Consider the following 23,207-nt stretch of genomic DNA (forward strand, 5'->3'; position numbering starts at 1 on the left):
CATGTTAGTTCATAACACCAAACAATCTCAATTTAATTGACTTGAAGCATTCTCCTTAAGCATCATGCATTTCATCCTGAAAAGTCAATCCAATTGTGAGAAACTAGACCACTAGGCCAAGCCTAGGGCCCAAAAGGGAGAAAAAATTCTAAACAACAAGTAATCCTCAACCAAAATCAAATTCACACAAATATAAAACCAATACAATTGATCCCATACTCATATCATTCATCATATTCATTTCATGACCAAAACATCACAAACTAGGTCAAATGCAACATCCAATGTCCAAACAGAATGAATTCCATCAAAAGCATACCAAAATAATTCCAAAAATCCTCAAATAATTCACACCTAAACAGGACACATTCAAGGTATAGCATGTCAATTTTCAGCTCAATTGGACAAAAGGAACTATGTCAATGAAAATCAAGAAATACAGACACAATTATTCAAGCCAAACCAAAGCATCAACACATGCATTCACTTCAAAAATTCATAAGTCAATGAACACAATTAAGAAATGAATGGGACCAAAACAGGGATGTCCTACAATGTGTCTACAACCAGCATACCAAATTTCATGTTCATCTAAAACCATATGAGAATTTCACATTAAATTTACAAACATGTGTCATATGAACTTGCATAATTGACATACAGAGATGAAAAATATCAATCAAATTGAAAATGCCATATAAAAATCCAGAAAAATTCACATAGCATCTCAACATGTCAATGATCATCCATGCAAAATTTCAATTCATTTCAACAAGCATAGGCTAGGAAAATAATTTCATGAAGTTGCCCTAGTTAGGTGTGACACAAATTGTCACACCTACGTTCAAAAAATCATATCTCACTCCACAGGTATCCAAAATTCACAAACTTTACATGTAAATCACCATCAACATGTCCACAATCACCACAAAAAATTTCAAGAATTTCTTTTAAAGCATGAGTATTTCACAATGGAAATGGCAAAATGCATACAAAAATGACCTAAGTCAAACATCCCTAGGTCAAACCAATTTTCCACCATGCACAACCTTGAAAATCATATCCATAAAATTCTAGAGAGAAAATGGGAACTATAGAAAAAATCCTCATATTTTTTTGACTATTAATTAATTTTCTATGATTTTTTAAAGTTTGTTAAATTATGGAATAATTATTTAGTGTGAAAACGAATTAAATTAAATTACAGTGGCATTTTCGCAATAATCCCAGGCCAGTCCAAACTCATTAATGCGGTGTCACTTCCTTATTGGCCGTGCTTGGAGGGAAACAGCTTTCAAAATTGGAATGGCAGTGAAGTGCATCAAACGAAAAACAATTCCAGAATATCGTCTTCCTTCTTCGCACGGCATGTTCATGAGCTTGGAACGGCAAATTCGGTTTCGCTCATTTTTTCACCAAAACGCATAAACCGTACATCATTCTCTTCCTCTCTCAATGCTCATCACTAATATGCTAACGATTTTTATTAATTTCCACTGTACATCACGAATCGAGCTTGGAAAGGAATGAACACAAAACTTGAAATCAAGATATCTCTCTTAATACTTAATCATTTCATAAACCACAAGTTTCACGCTAACCTACGATGAACGATCTACACAATGCATATAACAATTTACAAAACCATGAGATTCGAATTCGCACCTTTGTTTGATGACAGCCGTGATTCGTGATGTTTTGATGCGCAAATTCCAAAAACAGATCAAGTAGAAGATATAAGAAGGTGAATGCAACTTGTAGCTTGGCTCGAATTCGCTTCTAGTGGAAGAAATCTCCAAATGCCATTGATGCACCTCATATGAACAGTTGCGAATGGTGAGGCTTTTGATGATGAATTGCCAAAACAGTAGAAGAAGATGATGATTGGAGCTTGAATCAAAAAGAAACTCGTGATTTCATGGAGAATTGGAAGAGTTATGCTTCAATTTGCTTGATGTGTTCTTGAGAGTTTTTGGTGAATTTGGAGGGAAAAGAGATTGAGATTTTGGAAAATGTGAATTCTGTTATGAGTTGGTTATGATTAGGAATATATACCTCAACTTAATCCACACTTAATCACCTTAATTAACAAAATAGAATGTGTTTAGCAAAATGTCATTTTCAAAGCAAGGGCAAAATGGTACTTTCACCACAGGCCAATGACAGCTGTATTTGACAGCTCACACATGCTCTAAATATCTGTTATGATGTGTTGCAACTTGTCCCATATTCATTGGATGTGTATTTCTCATTTTCCACATGTCATGACACTTTTATGCATTTTCAAGTCCATTTCAAAAGTGAGTTCTCAAACCATGAGGCCTTGACACGTTATGAGCATTCAAACCATTTCCAAATATCATTTGTGAGGTGTTGCAAAAATCCCCATTCAAAAATTCCCATTATTTCTCAAGTTGGACAATTTTGCCCCTGGATCTTTAACTGTACACTTCAAATTTGACTTTTTGCATTGACCATTTTTGATGAAATCCAATTATGCAGCATGAAAGTACATGTCAAATGGAGTTTTTGCATAAAAAGATCACTCAATTTGGACACTCCATGTGGAAGTTATGCCCCTCTGATTATGGGTCATTTTTAAAATTGAATGGACCATAACTTGCCAACCATACATGGGAATTTCAAGTTCTTGGACTTTTTGGAAAGGTGAGACCAAGATATACAACTTTCATGTTGAACAAATTTTCATTTGAATCTTCCTTGGACATGTAATTTTGAGGTCAAAAACTTTCCATTTTTGGAAACTTCCATTACAAGTCACTTTCTATTTTTGGCAATTTCTGTCCTGACTTGATTTTCTCCATTCTTAAGCTTTGCAATGTCCAATAACACTTGTTCCAACATGAATGAAGTGTATCCAACTCATTTTCACCTCCAAATCCATTAAATCATGCACAGTTGACCACAGTTGACTTTTCCAACTGATAGATGAATTTGACAATGCACTGATCAATCTGAGCTCCAATCTCCTGATGAAATGGCTCAAGGGTGAAACCCTAGCCTCAATAATCTCCATATAATCATGAAATGATCTTCATATCCATCATAGACCCCATCTCCTGATCATGCCCTGATTGGCCCAATGCAACTGATTAGGGTTGACCAGTGGTCAAAATCCTAATCTCAAGGAATCTGCTTCAACACTTGATGAAATCAAACCAAGATGATGATGATGAATCATTGTAATCAAGATGAATACCAATCTCCTTTGAGAACCATGAAACCCTAATTTGGACCTCCACATCCTCAGATGATCAATGACCAGTCCAATGAAACCCTAGCTTGCACTTTGCCTTCCTCATCTTCTGATCAAGACTTGGGAGAATGGCTTGCACAATGTAACCACATGATATGCAATATGCAATGCCTAATGACCTAAAAAATGATATGCAATATGCTATGCTAATCCCAAGAGAGAAGGGCAAATTTTGAGGTGTTACAGATACCACTCACTGTTTATTATGTTAAATATGTGATTTAATATAATTGCTAATGTTGCAAAAACCTACAGGGTCACACACAAAAGGACAGATTGATGAGAGATAGAGTAACTAAGGAACACTGTAAGGTATGGTGCACTTAAGTGAATTGTAGAACATCGTAAGGTACATCGTACTTAAGTAGAATAGGAAATATGGTAAGGTACCACACACTTAAGTGATTTTGGCATATCATAAGATATGGGCCACATACACTTAAGTGGGCTTTTTAGCTTGCAGCCCACACAAGTGATTATATAAATAGTACCCTTGTGCAGAAGCATATGTGCAGTTGCAATTTCGTTTCTCTCTCTCTCTCTCTCTCTCTCTCTCTCTCTCAATTAAAGTCTTCATTCGTAGCAGCTAGCACTGAGATTGAAGGAATTTGTTTGTGTGGACTTAGTAGAGGCGTTGTCACCATTCAATGTTCGTGATCGCTCCGTAGATCTGCATCAAAGGTTTCAATCGCCACAAGAGGTAACGATTCTATCACTGATCATGCCCATTCGTAAGGATCACTAAAGGAGAATTTTTTAAATTTCCGCTGCGCTTTGAATCGCTCTTCTCCTTCATAAATGACCTTGTTTATCTATTTGAGGCTAATAATGATCTAACATATTTACTAAGTCTCTAAACCAAAGAATTGTTGTTAAGAGTATTATTGGAATTTCACATAGTTTAAGTGAATGAGTAAATCAGTAATTTGGGCATGGCATTATATAAATAATGGAATAAAGTTGAAAAACCAAAATTCTTATTCTTCTCTACCTATTTCACACAAGAAAGATAGGAAAAAGGTGTGAACATGGTGAAGAGCAAGTCCATTTTTATTGCACTCATCCTCAATCCTACATTTTATCATCTTCAACATAGGAGCTACATGCAAGCATAATCCAACATAATCAATAGTAAGTAAAAGAAGTAGGGTGATAAGATCTACTCCATTAAATCCTCTTGGATATTCAATAACATGCAATGAAAATAAAAGGCAAGTAGGGTGAAGTTGGGATATGCTTGTGCTGAGGGAAAGAAAGTTCATCATCATCATCATCATCATCATCAAACTTTCTGGTGGATTAGAGAGAAAAAGAGAGAGAGAGAGAGAGAGAGAGAGAGAGAGAGAGAGAGAGAGAGAGAGAGAGAGAGAACAAGATTCTCTGACACAATAAGGAAGAGTGTGAAGACCTCAAAGAATCTCCAACCTTTATTATCAAACTCTCTCTTGAAATCAGAATTTTGAAGTCAGGTAGGCTTCTTATTAGGCTTGAATTCATGAGTATAATAGTTATGATGAATGTAGGCCTAGGTTTTGCTTATTTGAATGACATGCATGTGGATTCTTAGTTGTTATATGAGATTATGAGCATGTCTTCTAGTTGCTATTAGTACCAATGCATCTGTAGGGTTTTGAATGCCTTTGAGTGATGAGAGGATGGGAGTGGTGTTGGCTGATTTGAGTTTTGTAGCTCGACCTTGAAGAATTCTGCACAAATTACGGTTATAATACAATAATATGGTCTACCTGTTATTTTATCTGTGGCGTGTGTTTGGCCTTCTAAAGGAATTATGATCATACGACCAAATTATAGGCTACCATAATTCCTTTTGGTGTGCGCAAAAAACGTCACGTTTCCAAGCTTCAAGTAATTACCTATGATATAGGGGATGAAAATACCAAGCTTTCTATTGGTGTTATAGTTAGAATCTGAAGTAAATAATGTTAATTTAGATTAAGACTTTAACCTTACATGTATATTTGCTATACATATAAAGCTCTTGTCTAATGAAATGGATAATAATTGAATACATATAGGGAGTGATATGTCTCACTACATATATCGATTGTATAACCTAGAAGAATAGTTGGAGTCTCACAAGATCGTAGTAAGATGTTCAAGATCACATAAACTAAACTCGAATATGAGAGACCAACGTTGTTATGATTTATAGATTCATATAGGTGTATGTGATATCATGTTATGTCAATATAGTGTATATGATTAATTACATCACCAATTAGGTTATAGATGACATAGGTTGTTGGGGGAGTTTTTCACTAGGGAGCATTGAACATTATGAAACTTCTTCTTTTAGAGCAAGAACTTTGTGAGAGACACACCACATATTCATCCAAAACCTTAAGGTGATTTATGAGTGAGTTCTCTCACTTATAAATGCTCAAGTTTCCACACTACCAACCAATGTGTGACTATTATCCATACTACTCACAATTGATACATTATCAACACCCCCCTCAAGTGTGAGTCCATAATACTCCCCCTCAAATGAAAGCTCTTCTTACTTCCACAAATTCTTGTACCGCATAGAACGTTTCTTATTCACCACACTGACGCCGTTGACACTCTTCAACGAAATATTTCTTATTTACCACACTGGCGCCATTGACACTCTTCAACGAAACGTTTCTTATTCACCACACTGGCGCCGTTGACTTACGATACAAGTAAGCCGACCCCGTCTCAAACCAAAAGCTCTGATACCATTTGTTGGGGGAGTTTTTCACTAGGGAGCATTGAACATTATAAGACTTCTTCTTTTAGAGCAAGAATTTTGTGAGAGACGCACCACATATTCATCCAAAACCTTTGTTGGGGAAGTTTTCACTCTGGAGCATTGAACATTATGAGACTTCTTCTTTTAGAGCAAGAAATTTGTGATAGACACACCACATATTCATCCAAGACCTTAAGATGATAGGTGAATGAGTTCTCTCACTTATAAATGTTCAAGTCTCCACATTACCAACCAATGTGAGACTATTGTCCATATTACTCACACTTGATACATTCTCAACATAGGTGACCACAAAAAGAACTTATAGATGTAGTAAAAATTCCACATAGATTGTTTATCTCAACTTTTTTCTTATATATATGATTAAATGATAGGTAAAGGCAAGGCGGAGATATTGTGAAGTGAATGTTTGACACCTATTAGTTATTTATTGTTCAGTTGCATTTTCTATTAGATGTACTGATATCTAGATGTATTTTCTTATACTATTTTAGATGTACAGGTACCAATTATAATAATACCCTATATCGATAATATAGACAATTTAATGTGAGATGTTATAAATCTCTAAATAATAATATTCATGGATAAAAATAAGTCTTTAAATACAAATACAAGTTTATTTTATATATATATATATATATATATATATATATATATATATATATAATGTTTAGTTATAATAAAATAAAAGAAAAATTAATATTTAGGGATGAATAAAGTACTATTTTTTACGCATTAATTATTCTATTTTTATTTTATTAATGCTATTTGATGAATTTAATAAGGAGTTTAAAAATAGTGCACTAACAATATAAAATAATATTACACATCCAACTAATTAAAATTTATAAATTTAGCATGTCATATTAATATTTTAAAATTAAAAATATGATTTAACAAAATACATGCTCATTGATAGATATTAGATATATTTTCTCTTTAATAAAAAACAAAAGCCTAATCGAATATATAATTAATAATGTTAAAATATTTACAGAAACGTCTATAAGAAATTTAAATTTTGGTGATATTAAATTATTTAGTGAATAAAAATTAGACATTAATTAAAAAATTTCTTTGGCAATTACTTACTCTCACAAAATTTAATGGTGAAATTGTTATGATTGATTTTTATTAAATCAAGATCAAATATTAAAATCAAATATCATATCAACAAAACAAAATCTAACGCTAAAATTATTATTATTAAACAATAATATTAGTAAGATATCTGTAATATTACTATTTCATGATTTTAATTACTAGTAGTATATTTCACATAAATATTAGAGTCTAATTATAAATGTAGGTTGTAGTTTAATTATAAATATTTGATATTTTTACAAAGTATTTGACAAACATATATCTTATCTTAGCCATCAAATATTTTTAATACTAAATCAATAATTATATTTTAGTTCACTATGATGAAACAATATAACCATGTTATCCTTGTTTGTCAATGCTACTATTTATCTCTTCAATTTTGGTGTTAGGATATTTTATAATTTAAATATTATTTAATTATTATATTTTAATAATTATTATGTAAATATATATATTTTTTAATTATATTAATTATTCATCAAATTAAGTCTCTTAATTAATTAAATGGTCAAATGAATTAATGAATTAATTAATTCGATATTAGCTTAAATATGAGGGAATGTCATGATGATCCATTTCGGAATAATGGAAATCCTAAATGGTCATCACCTTATATATAGGTTATGGTCCCTTCTTTAAGCAAGAAACCAGAATCTTAGATAAAATTTTAGGGTTAACGATCTTTGGGACAAGAGTGATGAAAGAAGTCATTATTGCTTTAGACACACTAGAATTTGAGTAGAAATCCATGACAAAACGAACAACATCCTTCTTCACTGACTCTCAACAAACCTGAAAAAAATTGAAGCTAAAGCTTTCAGGTTCGAGGCTCTTAACTACCATTACAACTCCAAAATGTAGCCTTAATTTCTTCTTATGTGAAAACCATTTATAGACTCCTGCTATCTTCATACGATAACTCAAACATATCCACTCGGTCGAGCACCGGTCTTGACCTATTCGCCTCAAGACTTTCTCTTTCTCTTTCTCATTGCAAACTCCTGTTTTAATCTCGGTCGCTTTCTCTTTCATGCCTTCCGAAGTGTTGACGTAAGAAATGAAATTTCTTCTGTATCTAGCTTTCATGACTTTATGGAAAAAGCAAGAGTTCCTGTCTCTTTCCTTCAACCACAACACTCTAGATTTTTGTCTTAACAAACTCTCCTTCAAATTAAGATGATTCCACACTTCCAAAGATGCTAATTCTCTTCTCAAAGCCAACTCATCTATGGTAGTGATATCTAAATTGCTAACCTGAGAATCAAGGTTATTCAGCTCATGCGCTGCAACCTCCACTTTCAAGTTTATCCAACCAAATACATCAACATTCCACTTCTTCAAACTGATCTTCAATTGTCTCAATTTCTCTTTTAAAACAAAATCTCCTATACTAGTGACCTTGTAAGAACTCCACTCTTTCTCAATAAACAAAGGAAAATCTAGGTGTTTGAGATAACTATTGTTGAACTTGAACGACTTAGGACCCAAATCTTTGTTGTTTGCTTTTAACTAGATAGGGAAATGATTTGAGATACCCCTATTGCCTACATATTGACCAACAGTCTTCAAAACCTCAATCAAATTATCAGAAACCAATAACCTATCTAATTACGTTGAATTCCACCTCCTCCACTATTCAATCCCCCATGTTGAATTATTCTTCAGGGCAACCAAATCCCTATATAACCTCTTCTTTAGTAACAACTGACACGAAGAGTACACATTCACCAAGAAGATCTCTTGACCCCTTCACTCTGCGTTAACCCCTATAAAGCCCTCGCCCATAAAGCTAAACGAGAGCTTGAGTAAATCCTTCCTCCATAAAATAACAATACCCTCTGTCGACCCGACATCCCTAGATTCAGTCCATTCCACATTAGAATCACCCCACAAAGAAGAAGCAATGTTATCATCTAAAGAAGCAAGCCTGGTTTCTTAAATAAAACAGATGTCCACCTTAACCAATTGAATCAAGTGAGTAATCCTCTTCCTCTCGACCTTATTTCCTCCCCCGCCGATATTGATAGACAACAGATTTATTGAGCAATAAATTTTATAGACTCCCTCTTGGACTTTCCTTCTTTGTCTTTAGCCTCCACTTCTCTAATTTGTTCATCATAATCTTCCTTGCTACCCTCTGCTACCCTCTTCATAGATACCCAGAGAAAAGATAATCTCCCAAACTTTCTTCGACACCTTGGAGTCCATTTCCGCCCAAAATCTCTTGTTACCTTGGTTAACCTCAGAGTCAGTGACTGAATGAAATATTTGAATTGATTCCCCTGACAAGGAAACCTTCGAATTCTACATCTTCGACTGAGTAAGAAAGAGATCATTACCGTGGATGCTCTCTGACGAATGAGCTTTGAAACCTCTTTAATCAAACGATTGAGATAAATAATTCTTTACAAAACCCAGGGTATGATTAATTGTAAATGTTGAAGAAGATGGGAAACATTCCCCCTATAAACCTAATTTCTCCCCTAACTCGACAAAAGTTATGAGAGGAGAACAACCACCTTTGCCTATAATTTTCTGAAGTGCTCCTAACCATAATACTAGCCACATCCAACTTGGAAAAATCTGAAGTGCTCTCATCACAACAAATATATTTACCAACCAAGGATGACAGAAAAAAGAGAAAAGGAATTGACCATGCATGACAAGGGATGCCATAACACCGCAACCACGTAACTCTCTCCGGATCAACATCCTCTTCTTTCCATTTCCTTACCTCTAAAAACCACAGACCAAGCCAGTACTTCACTCCTTATAACAAAGCTTCAAGCTCATCGTCTTCGTTCTCTTCAAGGAGGCAAATATTGGCTTCTAAAGGAGTCACCTTAAGAGCAAAATACCCCTCTGGATGAAAATTCCTTTGCATATTATACGAAGAACATGGGATCAAAACCTTCCTTACATACGCTTTCTTAAACCTCTTCACTTCCTCCTTACCAACCTCATAAACAAGCTTTTGAGAAGTCTTGGAAGAAAAAGTAACATTATGATGTTGTTTGGTTGGGTTGCGAGTAACATCTGCATATGTGGTCCCTCTCTGAAACTGGGACTGAACTTTGTTGTCCTTGTACTGTTTCTCAAAGAACGAAACTTCTCATTGATCTTCTTTCTTGGTTCCTCCTCACGTACCCTTCTTAAAAATATTTTGTCAGAAGAAAACACTCCTTCAAACGCTCTATGAAATATTGGAAGATTCACATACAACTTCCTCCCTTCTATCAACAAGTTGTCTAGTTTCAGGATCAAACTTCTTTCATCTCTAACCTCATAGAAACGAACAAATATGTATTTCCTTCCTCTCTTGTCCATCTTTGGTGGAATGACGACCTCATTAATCTCACCGAACTTTTTGAATAACTGGTACAAATCTCTTGCCCTCAAATGATCAGAAAACTCTATAAAGAAAATAGTAGTAGACTCCTTATCAATCTTCCGCTTGAACCTACTTTTTACATCCCATCTCTTTCATGTCAGTTTATGATAAGAAACCTTGATCCATTCTTCATCTCCATAAACCTTGATCCATTCTTCATCTCCATAATTGCCTTTGGATCTCGCCATAGAGAAATGATTGAAACCCTATAAAAGAGTTGAGAAAGCTAGAGAGAAGGGAGAACTTCTCTCTCCAACAGATGAAATCAATTATTGTTGAATTCAATTTGATTATTGTTTGAATAGAAAAATTTCCTTGATAAATCTATGCAAGTATTTGAGGAATATGATGTAATATTTGAGTCATCGGACACAAGAAACTTTGATTCGTCTTCTTAATTAAATACTCCATCTTAGGCATTATTATGTGGACTATTAGAATTCAAATCTTTGGTTGTTTATCAGGTGGTTTTTAGTTTTCTTTGCTTGTTTGTGGAGCTGTACTGATCTTTTTGAGAGAGAAACTTTTATCTAGGGGTGGCACTTTTATCTAATTTTGAGATTCTTGGTTTTCTTATTTTTTTGGATTTTGGTCTTATTAGACACTTTTCGTGTCAAGTTCATAGAGATTGAGCGGAGACCCATATTCTTTGGTTTGTTTTTATGTATTCCTCTTCATATATATATATATATATATAATTTTAATTACCATATGCTAAATTATTTGATATATTAAAAAGAATGATCAAAATTAACGATTTTATTAAAATTTTGTAAGAGATTAATTTTTATGCACCTCGTTGACATATTAAATAATTTTCAATTGATGTTAAATTTTATAGAAATGATCTATATGAAAATTGTTTTCAGTTCAATGGTGAATTTTGTTAGACTGATATGTGGTGAAGAGTTAGCAGAGGTGTCATAATAGTATATTTGACACCTGTCATTTTATACCAAATCTTAATCGTTAATAGAAATAAATCAAATAATCATATAAATTAAATAAAAATACAATATATAAAATTTATTTTCTCTAAAAAATTGTCTAGTTTTTAGAAAAAAATTGACCTATTTATAAATTTTTTTATTTAAAAATAAAATTATTTTAGAAAAGTAATATTATTTTATCTCCTCTAAGCATTATCTTAATTTTCTATATATTTTTATCCAAAATTATTCACCATTAACTATTATTAGATGCATTCAATATTCAATGTATTCAATTACATTTATTTTATTAGTAAATTTTTTTAACACATATCTTAGAGGTTTGATTGATTTTGAACCTACCTTATAAATCTTCTATAAATTAATAGTATTAATAGTAATACTCCTCACCAAACACCACCACAATTTGATTGTCTTTCAATTTCTCCTTTCAATACCAATCATGAATATGTTTGGATTAAACACACACCAATCCTATTTTATTTTTCTTCTTCTTATATCAATGGGACTATTTTCATATTCAGCTCAATCCATGAGATTTGAATTACCATATGGTAAATCTGCAAGATGCTTCACCGAAGAAATAAACAAGAATACGATGGTAGTTGGAAAGTACTCAATCGTCAATCATGACAAGAATCAACCTTTACCCCCCAACCACACTATCACTGTTCAGGTATTCATTTAAAAATTAATGCTAACTATGTAAATTTGATTATTGGGTTATTATTTGTGATTTAATTGTTGATGTTGATTATAGGTGTCTACTCATGGAGATAGGCCAGAAGTATTTCATTTTGCAGAGAATATTCAATTAGGGCAATTCTCATTTACAGCATATATAAGTGGACAATACTTTATATGTTTTATGGATACAACTGATGATCCCAAAGTGACATTGTCTATTGACTTTGATATGAAAACTGGAGTCAAAATCTTGGATCGGCTCAATGTTTTAAAGAGAAGTCAAATTGATGTAAGTTTCTCAATTTTTTAGTGTAATATTTACATAAAGTAATATTACTTTATCAATTAATCAATTTTACTATGTTGATATTGTATGTTTTATTATAATTTTTGCACCACGAAAAAGGTATTAGTTGTGGAATCTAAAAAATTAATTGAATGAAATAATAGTATAAAATAATTTTATGTATACATTCAATCACGTCATACCATTTATATATTATATATTTATATGTTTTTCTAGAAATTATATTATCAAATATCTAAAACAATAGAAGATCTAATTGGACATTATTATAAAAGTTAAAGCCTATTTTTTAATAAAGGCAAATTAAAGTTTAATAATAAAAATAATAAATCATATAATATGTTAATATATGTTGGCATATATATATATATATATATATATATATATATATATATATATATATATATATATATATATATATATATATATATATATATATATATATATATATATATATATATATATATATATAATTCAATGGGTTGTTTGATTTCTTTAAAATGTGACAGGGAATGGCACGTGAGATACAAATTTTACATGAAACTGCATTATCCATACATGAGGAGATGTCTTATCTTCTGCAACGGTAATTATTTTTCTGTTTATTTGTTTATTTTTAATCCAACTTTTAGTGATATGATTCTTACTTTAGTTTACCAACAAAATTCCTTTCAGAAATAGAGAAATGATAGAGCTTAACTGGATTACCGAGTATAGAATGTTCCTGTGGATTTTTGTTTCATTTTTTATCACCTTCTCAATAACCGGATTTCAGCGATGGCATTTGAAGACCTTTTTTCGGAAAAAGAAACTCATATAGTTTTGTCACCTTCTCAATGAGTTTTTAGGTTTATTAATACTGGTTTTTGGATAAATCAAGTGCAAACTCATATTTTTTTTTATTGAGTTCAAAATGTTATATTCTATCTAAACCAATAGAAGATCGAGTGTTTTATCTTTGATTATATAATTTTACGTGTTTTTGGTGCTTTTCTTAGAAGTTTGTGTTTTGTAGATGGTAGATTATATAATTGTTATGCACTTTTGGTGCTTCTCTTAGAAGTTTGTGTTTAGTTGTTTTGCAAAACAACTGATGCAGTCTTGTATAGACATACTGCATGGAAATATATAGTGTTTTGATCCCCTTCTCTTACCCCGTTATGCCACGACTTTTGTCTAATTAAACTTTCCTTGTATTGAAAGTTTCTCCATACCTTACTGAATGCACTCTTTTTCTTTCTATCACTTCCTCATTTTGTTCATTAGTTGTACTCAATTTTGCATCTATATCATTTAATTCCTTAATTGTCTCTTCCACCTTTAAGTTTAACCACCAACAAACCTCCATGTTCAAATCTCTTAACTTTGTTCTTAGTATTTTGAGTTGTTCCTTTAAAACATTAGACTGTTTGCCTTTTACATCAACGTTTTTCCATTTCTTTTCTACAAATTAGAGGAAATCTTTGTTATAAAATCACCATGTATTCAATCTAAAGGGTTTTGGACCCTAATCCTTTTTATTGGACTTTATCCATATTGGGCTATGATCTGAAACATCATTGTGCCTTACCTCCCGACCCACTACCTTCTAATTGCCAATCACATCTTCTGATAACAATAATATATCCAGTCTACTTTTTTTTTGTTGCATTCTAACATTATATCAATGATAACAAGCATTTCACCATGTTTTTTAGCTTAATTTTAGTGTTTTTAATATCGTTTTATATTCCTTTTATTGCAATACTGGCTGTTTTCATTGTGTTTCGAGTATATGGCGATTGGAAACGACTATAGAAGGAACAAATGAAAAATAATAATAAAAAAAGAATAAGGTTTCATGATGGGTAGGCATGACGCATATCACGCCCCGAGGAGCCGGTCGTCATGGCTAAAAAACAAACAGAGAAGCCAACGCTGAAGAACCTATGACCTATGACAGGAAGGTTGTCATTACAAATGACGCCCATCATGGGCCCTGAAACTAAATTTACAAAAGATGAAGGGAAAACCTTCATCTAGGATGATGCTCGTAATCTACTATAGTCCCTGTTTTTCTCCACTTTCTCAATTTGTTTCAGCCTTTTTCTCGACCATTCTCTCTTGATTCTGCACAATTTCTTAAGTATTTGGAATGCAAAAATATGTACAAATAGGGCCATAACTCATAGGAAAAGCACCCAAGCACATTTGTACTGAATTACTCTAGATTTTCATTATAGTTTTATGCAAAATTTGAAGCTTTCTATCATTGTCGCTATCTTCTATTTCTCTGTTGCACTTTCATTGGATCATTGTTGTACTCTTGGATCAAAGTCTCCCTTCATAGCACCTTTAATTTCATAAACATTTATATCATTTACAAGTTCCATTTTGACTGATTTTATGATGAATTCATTATATGCATGTGTTATTTTTCTGTTTATCATGTCTGAGTAATTTATTTATAGTCCGAAACATGACGACTATCATACCAATATAACTCATGCGAATTGTATATATATTTAAAGATTAAATATACGACACCCCTTGTAATGTTAGCGATTTTGATTTATCAATAAAAGAATATTTTTTGATTCCCCATTGTAATGTGAAGATTCTTTGCTTTTGACCCATGTGTGCACTGTTTGCTAATGTGGCGTGTATATGTGTAATTTAATTTATTTATTTATTTTTAAAATCCACGTCAGCAGATAGTAAAAAATAGTGCACAAAGAGGCCATATATAGTGAATCTTCACATTACAAAGGGGGATAAAAAAAATTCTTTTACAGGGGATAAATTGAAACTCATTAACATTGCAAGGGGGTGTCGTATATTTAACCTTATATTTAACTGTAACGAGAATGCAATTTTTGTTTTGCAATTTCTATTTTTGAGAAGGAGAGTTCGCTACAAAAGTATGAGCGTCGAGATATCGTTTACGCGCTGAAAGGGCGAAAATAATATCCGACTTAGAAATTAATATTTTTTATTTTTAGATTGTGAAAGCGTCTATAAGTTAATCAACAAACTACTGTATTTTGAAAGAGATATTTAAACTCACAAATTCGACTTGTGAAAGTAAGTGGTTGCAGGTTTAGAGTCCGGTAACGTGCCGACAAAAGTGGAAGTTACCCCTAATTTTAGTATTTTCTACGAAAAATATCATTCTCGTTATAATTAAATGCAACAACTCGTATGAGTAAAGTCAGTAGATAAAAATCATTGTTATGGCATTTTGTTTTAATATTGAGTAAAATCAAACTATTTTCCTTTTCGCAAACAAAAACTCAATTTCGTATAGTCTTAGCTTTACACCAAAAATAATAGAAAATGGTACTTGAATGTTTGGTCTTTGTGGATACGATATCTTTTTATACCACTTGATATAGTCGTATACTTGTGGCATATCAACCAAGTGGACCTATTTCCAAATGTTTGGACATTTACCAGTTTCAATAAGTCAAGAATTCATTGAAGTCTCGCATCTCTCATGCCCTTTATTGACTAATTGAACCTACCATTTCCATCACATTTCTTACAACATTAAAATCACCTCCCACACACCAATCCCCTTTCCCCAATTTCTATTTTATCTTTATTAATCCCCCCACAATTATCTTTTTTTTTTCCTATCGGACATGAAGAATAAACATTGACAAAATAACATACTTTTCCTTTGTGTAATATGCATACTCCAACAAAACATTCTCCTTTAAAGTTGAATTATGGTATAATTGGTCTCGCTCTCCACATGATTATTGTACCTCCTAATAAACCTTGTGCTCCCTTAGTCATCCACTTAAATTCCCTGTCTCACAATAACTTTGCAACTATATCAATGTTAACTTCCTATGATCCCCCCCCCCCTAGAAAGCATATGTTCGCCTTTCCTTTTTAATATGTGATTGAGTCTTTTTTTTAGTTTTCGCACCCTCTGATGTTATATATCACTATATTATTTTGATTTCCTTGCCTCCCTTTTGAATTTTCCTTCTCTATCTCTTGCTTCCATCTTTCTGATTGCATCTTCATATACCTCCCCTATTACCTCACTCGTATTCCCTCGTTCCAAAATTTCTTTCCAAACTTTCCCAACTACATCCTTTTCTAAACCATCACAAAACACCTTGTTACCTTGCAAGACATATGAATTAGTTGTCTGTTTGTAGCAAAACACGAAGCCTCATGACCGTTGCTCTGATAACTGATAAGTGCTAAATTGTGGTAATTTTGTGTGTGAATAATTGGTACTTATTGACTTGTTTCAATTGATTTTCTTGCGTAAATCTCAACTTTTGCGTATATATTGTATAATTTATGTTATCATGTAAATATTGCTTAATTTGATAGTTTTCATCTTTTTTTGAAAGTTTTTATTCATAATTGAAGCATTGGGATCAATGGCACAAAGCAAGACTAAAATAACATTTTTGAAGATTCCAAATTTTCCTACTTGGGCTTAGTGTGGTCCTAGCGCGCTTAAAGAAAGAGGGATAGGGAGAATTTTGGAAATTTGCGCTAGGGAGTGCGCTTAACGTGAATCAAGCCAATTTAAGTGTATTTTTGCTGATCACGCTAAGCGAGCTCTGCTTGTGCTTAACGCGATTTCACTTTTTCAGCCCATATATATATATATATATATATATATATATATATATATATATATATATATATATATATATATATATATATATATATATATATATATATATATATATATATACACACTACAACAAACAAGACCTTAGACAGCGCTTTTTTTAGCCTTAGACAGCGCTGTCTAAACCTCCGCTGCTAAAGGTTTAGACAGCGCTTTTTGAAATCTTAAAAGCGCTGTCTAAGCCCCCCCCCCCTAGACAGCGCTTTGGCCAAAAGCGCTTTATAAGACCCTCTTATTTTAAATTTTTTAGGTATACCTTAGACAACGCTTTTGAAAAGCGCTGTCTAAGCCCCACCCCCTTAGACAGCGCTTTGGCCAAAAGCGCTTTCTAAGACCCTCCTATTTTAATTTTTTTAGGTATACCTTAGACAGCGCTTTTCAAAAAGCGCTGTCTAAGCCCCCCCCCCCTTAGACAGCGCTTTTGCCTAAAGCGCTTTCTAATCCCCCCCTTAGACAGCGCTTTTTACAAAAGCGCTGTCTAAGGTATACGAAAATTTTTGAAGCTTTTGTTTTAAACCACATTTTTTCCAGGTTTATAAACCAGAATTTCTACCTGTTTTCAACCAGATTTTGACAGACAATTATCACATTTTATATATGCCATTTTGGCCTTTTTTCTACCAATTTTTGGCTAACAAATATATATATATATACCAATTCAAACCAATTTTGCCTTAAATGTATCAAAATATATACAAATTTATGTACACATTTACAAGTCATAACATATACTACAAATGTACACATTAATTACACAAATTTATGAACAAACATTGAGCTTTATCATGAATTGACACCACTCGTTTTAAGACTTACATTACACAATTTTACCAGGCACTCAGTGGGAGAGAGATGTTTTACATATACCAAGTTTTTGGGGGAAGGATAATTGTTTGTGTTTTCTTGTCATTCTGCAATTTATCACATGACTTTAATATGTTGATGCACTAAATGTATACATGGTTTAGCTTGAATTTCTTTTGTTTCGTGATTGATCAAAACCTATCCATTCTGCATTTTGTTTGTGAGTAAGGCCTCTGATTTCCATAATTTAGCTTGATCAAAATCTTACCATCCTTTGCCTATTAACCACAACCAGTCAAGTGTTAACCCAGCAAAAATACCTCCAAGAATAAACAATACCAAGATATTTCCCAAGGCATTTTGTTCAGGTCCCTACAAAAGTAACAACACAAGTATTAACAAATCAATATTTAAATAACTCTGAACCTTTATAAAGTCATAGTTTCTTAAAGGATCCTTCACCTTGTAACCTTTGGGTGCAGAAGTGAGAACACAAACAGTGAGGTAACCATTTGACAATCCCAGAAAAGATGTCAACATTATCATCCAACCCTGAGTACCATACTTAGCCGTGAAATAAAATGCTGGAATAAATAAAAATCGAGAAATGGATGCGGTAGTGATCAATTTTCTCGACTCCAAATTCAGGATTTTAATCAGTGGAATGTATCTTCCGATAAGATCCCACACATTGTACATTGTAATTAACACAAGAGCATATCTGTAATAAACAGAATGTAAACTCATAATTTAATTTGTACTTTCGATATATTCATCTACTATAATGATATTGTATTTACTCAGGTTTATGCCTAAAAATGAACAAACAACAAAGGATGAGAAATACAAAGTAGATAAACAATGTTGTGAACTTTTGAATGAACTTACCATGTGCCTAAACTGTGTTTTCCGGTATCTTCTGATAAGAATCCAGGGAATATGGACAATGTCAACCCATATATCACAAACAAATTAAGTGCATAATCAATGTTTTCCCGTAACAATTCTTTATTTTCTTTGCGCTCAAACTGTCTTGATTCTTCGGTTTCCTGAAAAAACACAAATTAGTCTAATAAATAAAATCGCAAAAGTTAGGAATTTCCATGAAAAAGAAAACTGAAATGAGTAGAAGCAAAACAAAAGAAGCAGTACCGAACGGATGCCAGCTGCAGCAAGGTCAGAAGAAACCGTTTTGGACCCTTCAGATGCTGCTTTAGATCGATAGTACTTCACAATTGGTAATTTAGGATACACAAATCCATAGAGAACAACACAAAGAAGCACAAAGAATGTTGATATAGAAAAGAAGAGAACTGCAGAAGCAGTATCATTACAAATTATCAGCACATTGATAGAGTAATATGCAAGTCAGTACAATAAACATAATGAATGATGCAAAGTTATTAAAGAGTTGAACTTACTCGCTCCTTTGTGAAGACCCTCCTGAGAATTTTCAAATGCAACTTTTGTAATTAACCTCAGAGTGGATGTCAGCGCGCCCGATGCTGCTTCACCAGCAAGAAAAGACTGCAGCAGCAACAACAACAAAATGTTCAAAAATTGAATATATCAAAGGAATTTTTTCAGTATCCTCGTCAATTCTATCGTGATTATGACCTGAGTAGGGCATCAATTACAGGGCTTGCCAATGTTGTATCATACAACAGAACCATCATGAACCTGCATCCACAAGCTCATGTTAGTTACCATCCAATTCTAGCCTGGCAGGAGGTTTCAACATAGCTCATGGCAAGCATAATCAATCTACAGACTAAACTGATGCGACAATCATAAGCCAAATGCAGGTATGCGTTTTTTCAATAAGTCAGAAACTACACCAAGCTGTAATAGTAGCCAATTGACATAGTCATGAGCTGAACCTGCAACATGTGTAAAATAGGAGCCATTGCCAAACAAACTTGCATCAAGCCACCAAAGCCTGTAATCAAGCCATGCCAGCACCAGGTTTTACAAACCAGCACAGTGAACTTGCAATGCTTGAAACTTACTTGTATTGCAGCAATGCACAATGGTCCTAACATAACACTACATCAAAGAACAAAAAACAACATAACAACATAACATTTCCTAAATTCAAGTTACTAACCAAATTGGCATTAAAAAGGGAACATGTTCAACAGGTCATCAATCAAGCTTCACAACAAATGTCACTTAAGTCAACCTTCCACAACCAGCCACTAATAGAATCATCCTAACCTAAGTAACTAACTTCATCAAACTAACTGCCAACTCAGTGAGTTAATAGAATAAACTCACTAAGTTCATCTCAACTAACTCCAAACCAACTCCTAACTTATTCCAAACCTATTCTATTCCAGACCTAGTGCATATATATCATCATCTCCATCATCATTGCAAGGGCTTGGCATCATTCCCTCAAGCTCCTAAGCAATCCTCTCTGAATTTTCTCCCTCTTCCACACTACACGCATGATCCCAAAGCTATTAAAGCTCATCATTAGAGCTTCAATTTCACTTATGCTAACCTTCTCCCACACAGTACCAAAGCACTCAATTCACTCAGGTTTTGAATCCAGAAGAAGAAGAAGAATCAAGGAGAATAAGAAAGTGCGACCAATACAAGGAACAAGCTTTGAAAGACATTACCTGGAAGGTCATCATCGCCGTCAACAACTTCGGCAAGGTAATTATGAAAAATGTCGCTTTTCTTTAAATTTTGGTTACCAATATGTAGAGGATGATGAGAGGATTCAAAGTCCTCATCCCTGGGGCTTTGAATCAGTGAGGATAGAATTTAATTGGAGATTTTCGTGTTAGGGTTCTTGGGATGATTGGTTTAGGTTAGGTATTTAGAGGTCCAATTGCATCAAATTAACTAGGGATTTGGGTAGAGCATGAGTAGATGGAGATTTTGGCAGCTCCAATGTTGGTTTTGGTGGCCATCGCCGCCAGGAGTGATGGACGACGCGGTGGCATGTGTCATCTCCGGCAGGCATGGAGGGAAGTAGTGTTGTTGACTCTTTCAAAATATTGTTGAGTTTGATCTTGATGGGCTTGATTTGGCCAGATCCATATCTTGATCTTGAAAGACTTTAATCATATTCTCAGGATTATAATTTTATTCCATTAAACAAACACACCCTTAATCACAGCGACCAAGTTCTCATTATTTTCATTTTGCTTCATCTGCATCTCTCTCTAAGCTATTCTGATGCCAATCATTTGCTTTTCTAGAGCATCTAATACTGCTTCCACTTTGGTGTTAGTATTTGATCCTGTAAAGTGATGATCCCCTCAAGAATCCGGGAGGTCATACCAGTTTGATGTGAACCCGGATTACAGAAACAGTAAATGGAAGAAAATATAGTAGTAATGGAAAACAAGTGTGTATCATTTCTATAAATCAGAGGAAAATCAATAGAATGATCCTATTGTCCACAGAGCTATGCTCCTTCAGAAAACCAATGCTCTCTTGCCTTAACAGCTGAGTAATTTTCTTCATGCCTCTCTCTCTCTCTACTCAGCACACCTATAACAGAATTCCACTACATCATTAGCCTCTCTCTTTCTCTCTCTGCCACCAGTGTTATCAAATTTCCCCACCATGGCCGCTATGGCGGATTTACGTGGCGGTTTTTGGGCTCGCCAAAATGGTAAATATCGGCTGCTATTGCAGGTTTTTCCGCAATAACGGCACCGCAAAGTGACCGGTATGGCAGGATTTTGCCTCTCCGTCATGGACCGCCATCAACAACACTGTCTGCCACACGGACAATCCCACTCTCCCCTTTCCTATTCTTCAAGCTTCAACCCACTGCATATTAGGTTTAGGGTTGTTGTGTAACGGTCCATTTGGCCCAGAATTCTCATTTGGGGTTCTAACATATGCACCTTACAAAATTTAGTTACTATTTACACGTGCAAAAATAGATAATAAACTAGACATCACATAATCTAGCTCAAAAGGATGAAAAAGAAGCTGGTCAAATACTACTAAACATTTTGAACTTTTGTATTTACTTTAAAAAGGCAATTCTGAAATGCCTCTTTACAGTAGGTAAACTGTTATAGCTAGCCAGATAAATCTTTGCAAGTAAACAAACCTTTAAAGTATAGTACAGGAGGTCAGACATCCTAAATCCCTCATAAGCCATAAAATCGTCAGAATTCAGGCCATGGAAAAACTTTAGACTGGTATAACATTGGCGATTCATATGCATATATTCCTCAAACAAACAAGAATATTCCGTAATTCAACACAAATAAAAAGTTGAGGTACCTTCTCAGCTTGAACCACAACCATGAGACGACCAAGTATCTCTTGATCAGATAGTCGCGAAAATCTCACAATTGCACACCTACTCTGAATCGGCTCAATAATCTTAGACGATGTATTGCAACCAAGCGCGAAACGAGTAGAATTAGAATATATCTCCATCGTCCTTCTTAAAGCTTGCTGTGCTCCAGATGTCATACTGATTCGAGTCCAAAAAAAAATGTTACAACAAAACTAAAATCCAATGAAAACAATAATGAATAAAGTAAGAACATTAATTGAATTAAATCACCGCCAAAATATAAAATAGACCTGTCAGCTTCATCGAGTATAACAACTTTGTGTCGGCCTGGAGGAAGTGTTACTTTCTTTTGAGCAAACATCTTGATCTTGTTCCTCACAACATCTATTCCTCTACAGCAGCAAAAAAAATGTGAATAGCTTGGTTAAACACTGTAACATCATTATTTCATGTGCAATAAGGGGAAAATTCGATACCTATCATCTGAAGCATTTAGTTCAAGAACAGCTTCTCTGTAATTGGGACCGAGAAGCTCGTGCGCAAGTGCGAGGATGCTAGTGGTTTTTCCAGTTCCAGGAGGACCCTAAAAAATGACAATAACAAAATTGGGAATTAGGGCACAGTGAAAAACTAAAGAGTGAGAGAAAACGAATGAGTGAGTGTGATGAATTGAAGAGTGGGGATGAGTGGTTTACTGATAAAATGAGGTTGGGCATGTTGCCGTCACGAGCGATGACTTGGAGCCGGGAGACGTCGTCTTCATTGCCGACGATGTCGACGACCTTGCTGGGTCGGTACTTCTCAACCCACGGTACGTCGTAGTTTGCGCTGTTGCTTGAGGATGACGATGCCATGCTGTGATGCTGAATGCGAATAGCAAAACCCCGGACAAACCCTATATGACAAACTTGGAGGGAATTTCTAATTTCTAAGGTGGGAAAGTTTTTAGGGATACTCTTCCTAATTTATTTTATTTTTTAATTGAAAGACTTTAAACAG

At 33.8% G+C, this 23,207-nt stretch overlaps 2 protein-coding genes and 1 pseudogene across 2 annotated transcripts; 1 reads left to right on the top strand and 2 right to left on the bottom strand.

Moving 5' to 3' along the window:
• Positions 1-11,880: 11,880 nt before the first annotated feature.
• LOC127121448 (transmembrane emp24 domain-containing protein p24delta8) lies at positions 11,881-13,357 on the top strand. Its single transcript, XM_051051935.1, has 4 exons — positions 11,881-12,162; positions 12,247-12,462; positions 12,990-13,066; positions 13,156-13,357. Exons 1-4 carry the CDS (start codon positions 11,929-11,931, stop codon positions 13,298-13,300), a joined length of 672 nt encoding a protein of 223 aa, XP_050907892.1. The 5' UTR covers positions 11,881-11,928; the 3' UTR covers positions 13,301-13,357.
• A 4,417-nt stretch (positions 13,358-17,774) lies between these two features.
• LOC127123345 (equilibrative nucleotide transporter 3-like) lies at positions 17,775-19,483 on the bottom strand (annotated as a pseudogene).
• A 67-nt stretch (positions 19,484-19,550) lies between these two features.
• On the bottom strand, positions 19,551-23,128 carry LOC127121449 (replication factor C subunit 2). Its single transcript, XM_051051936.1, has 5 exons — positions 22,904-23,128; positions 22,685-22,791; positions 22,499-22,600; positions 22,190-22,385; positions 19,551-19,609 (listed from the first exon to the last, which is right to left on the bottom strand). The coding sequence occupies exons 1-5, from the start codon at positions 23,060-23,062 to the stop codon at positions 19,586-19,588; spliced, it is 588 nt and encodes a 195-aa protein (XP_050907893.1). The 5' UTR covers positions 23,063-23,128; the 3' UTR covers positions 19,551-19,585.
• Between the last annotated feature and the right edge of the window lie 79 nt (positions 23,129-23,207).

The sequence above is a fragment of the Lathyrus oleraceus genome, chromosome 2 (genome assembly GCF_024323335.1).
Source record: "Lathyrus oleraceus cultivar Zhongwan6 chromosome 2, CAAS_Psat_ZW6_1.0, whole genome shotgun sequence".
Classification (NCBI taxonomy): Eukaryota; Viridiplantae; Streptophyta; class Magnoliopsida; order Fabales; family Fabaceae; genus Lathyrus; species Lathyrus oleraceus.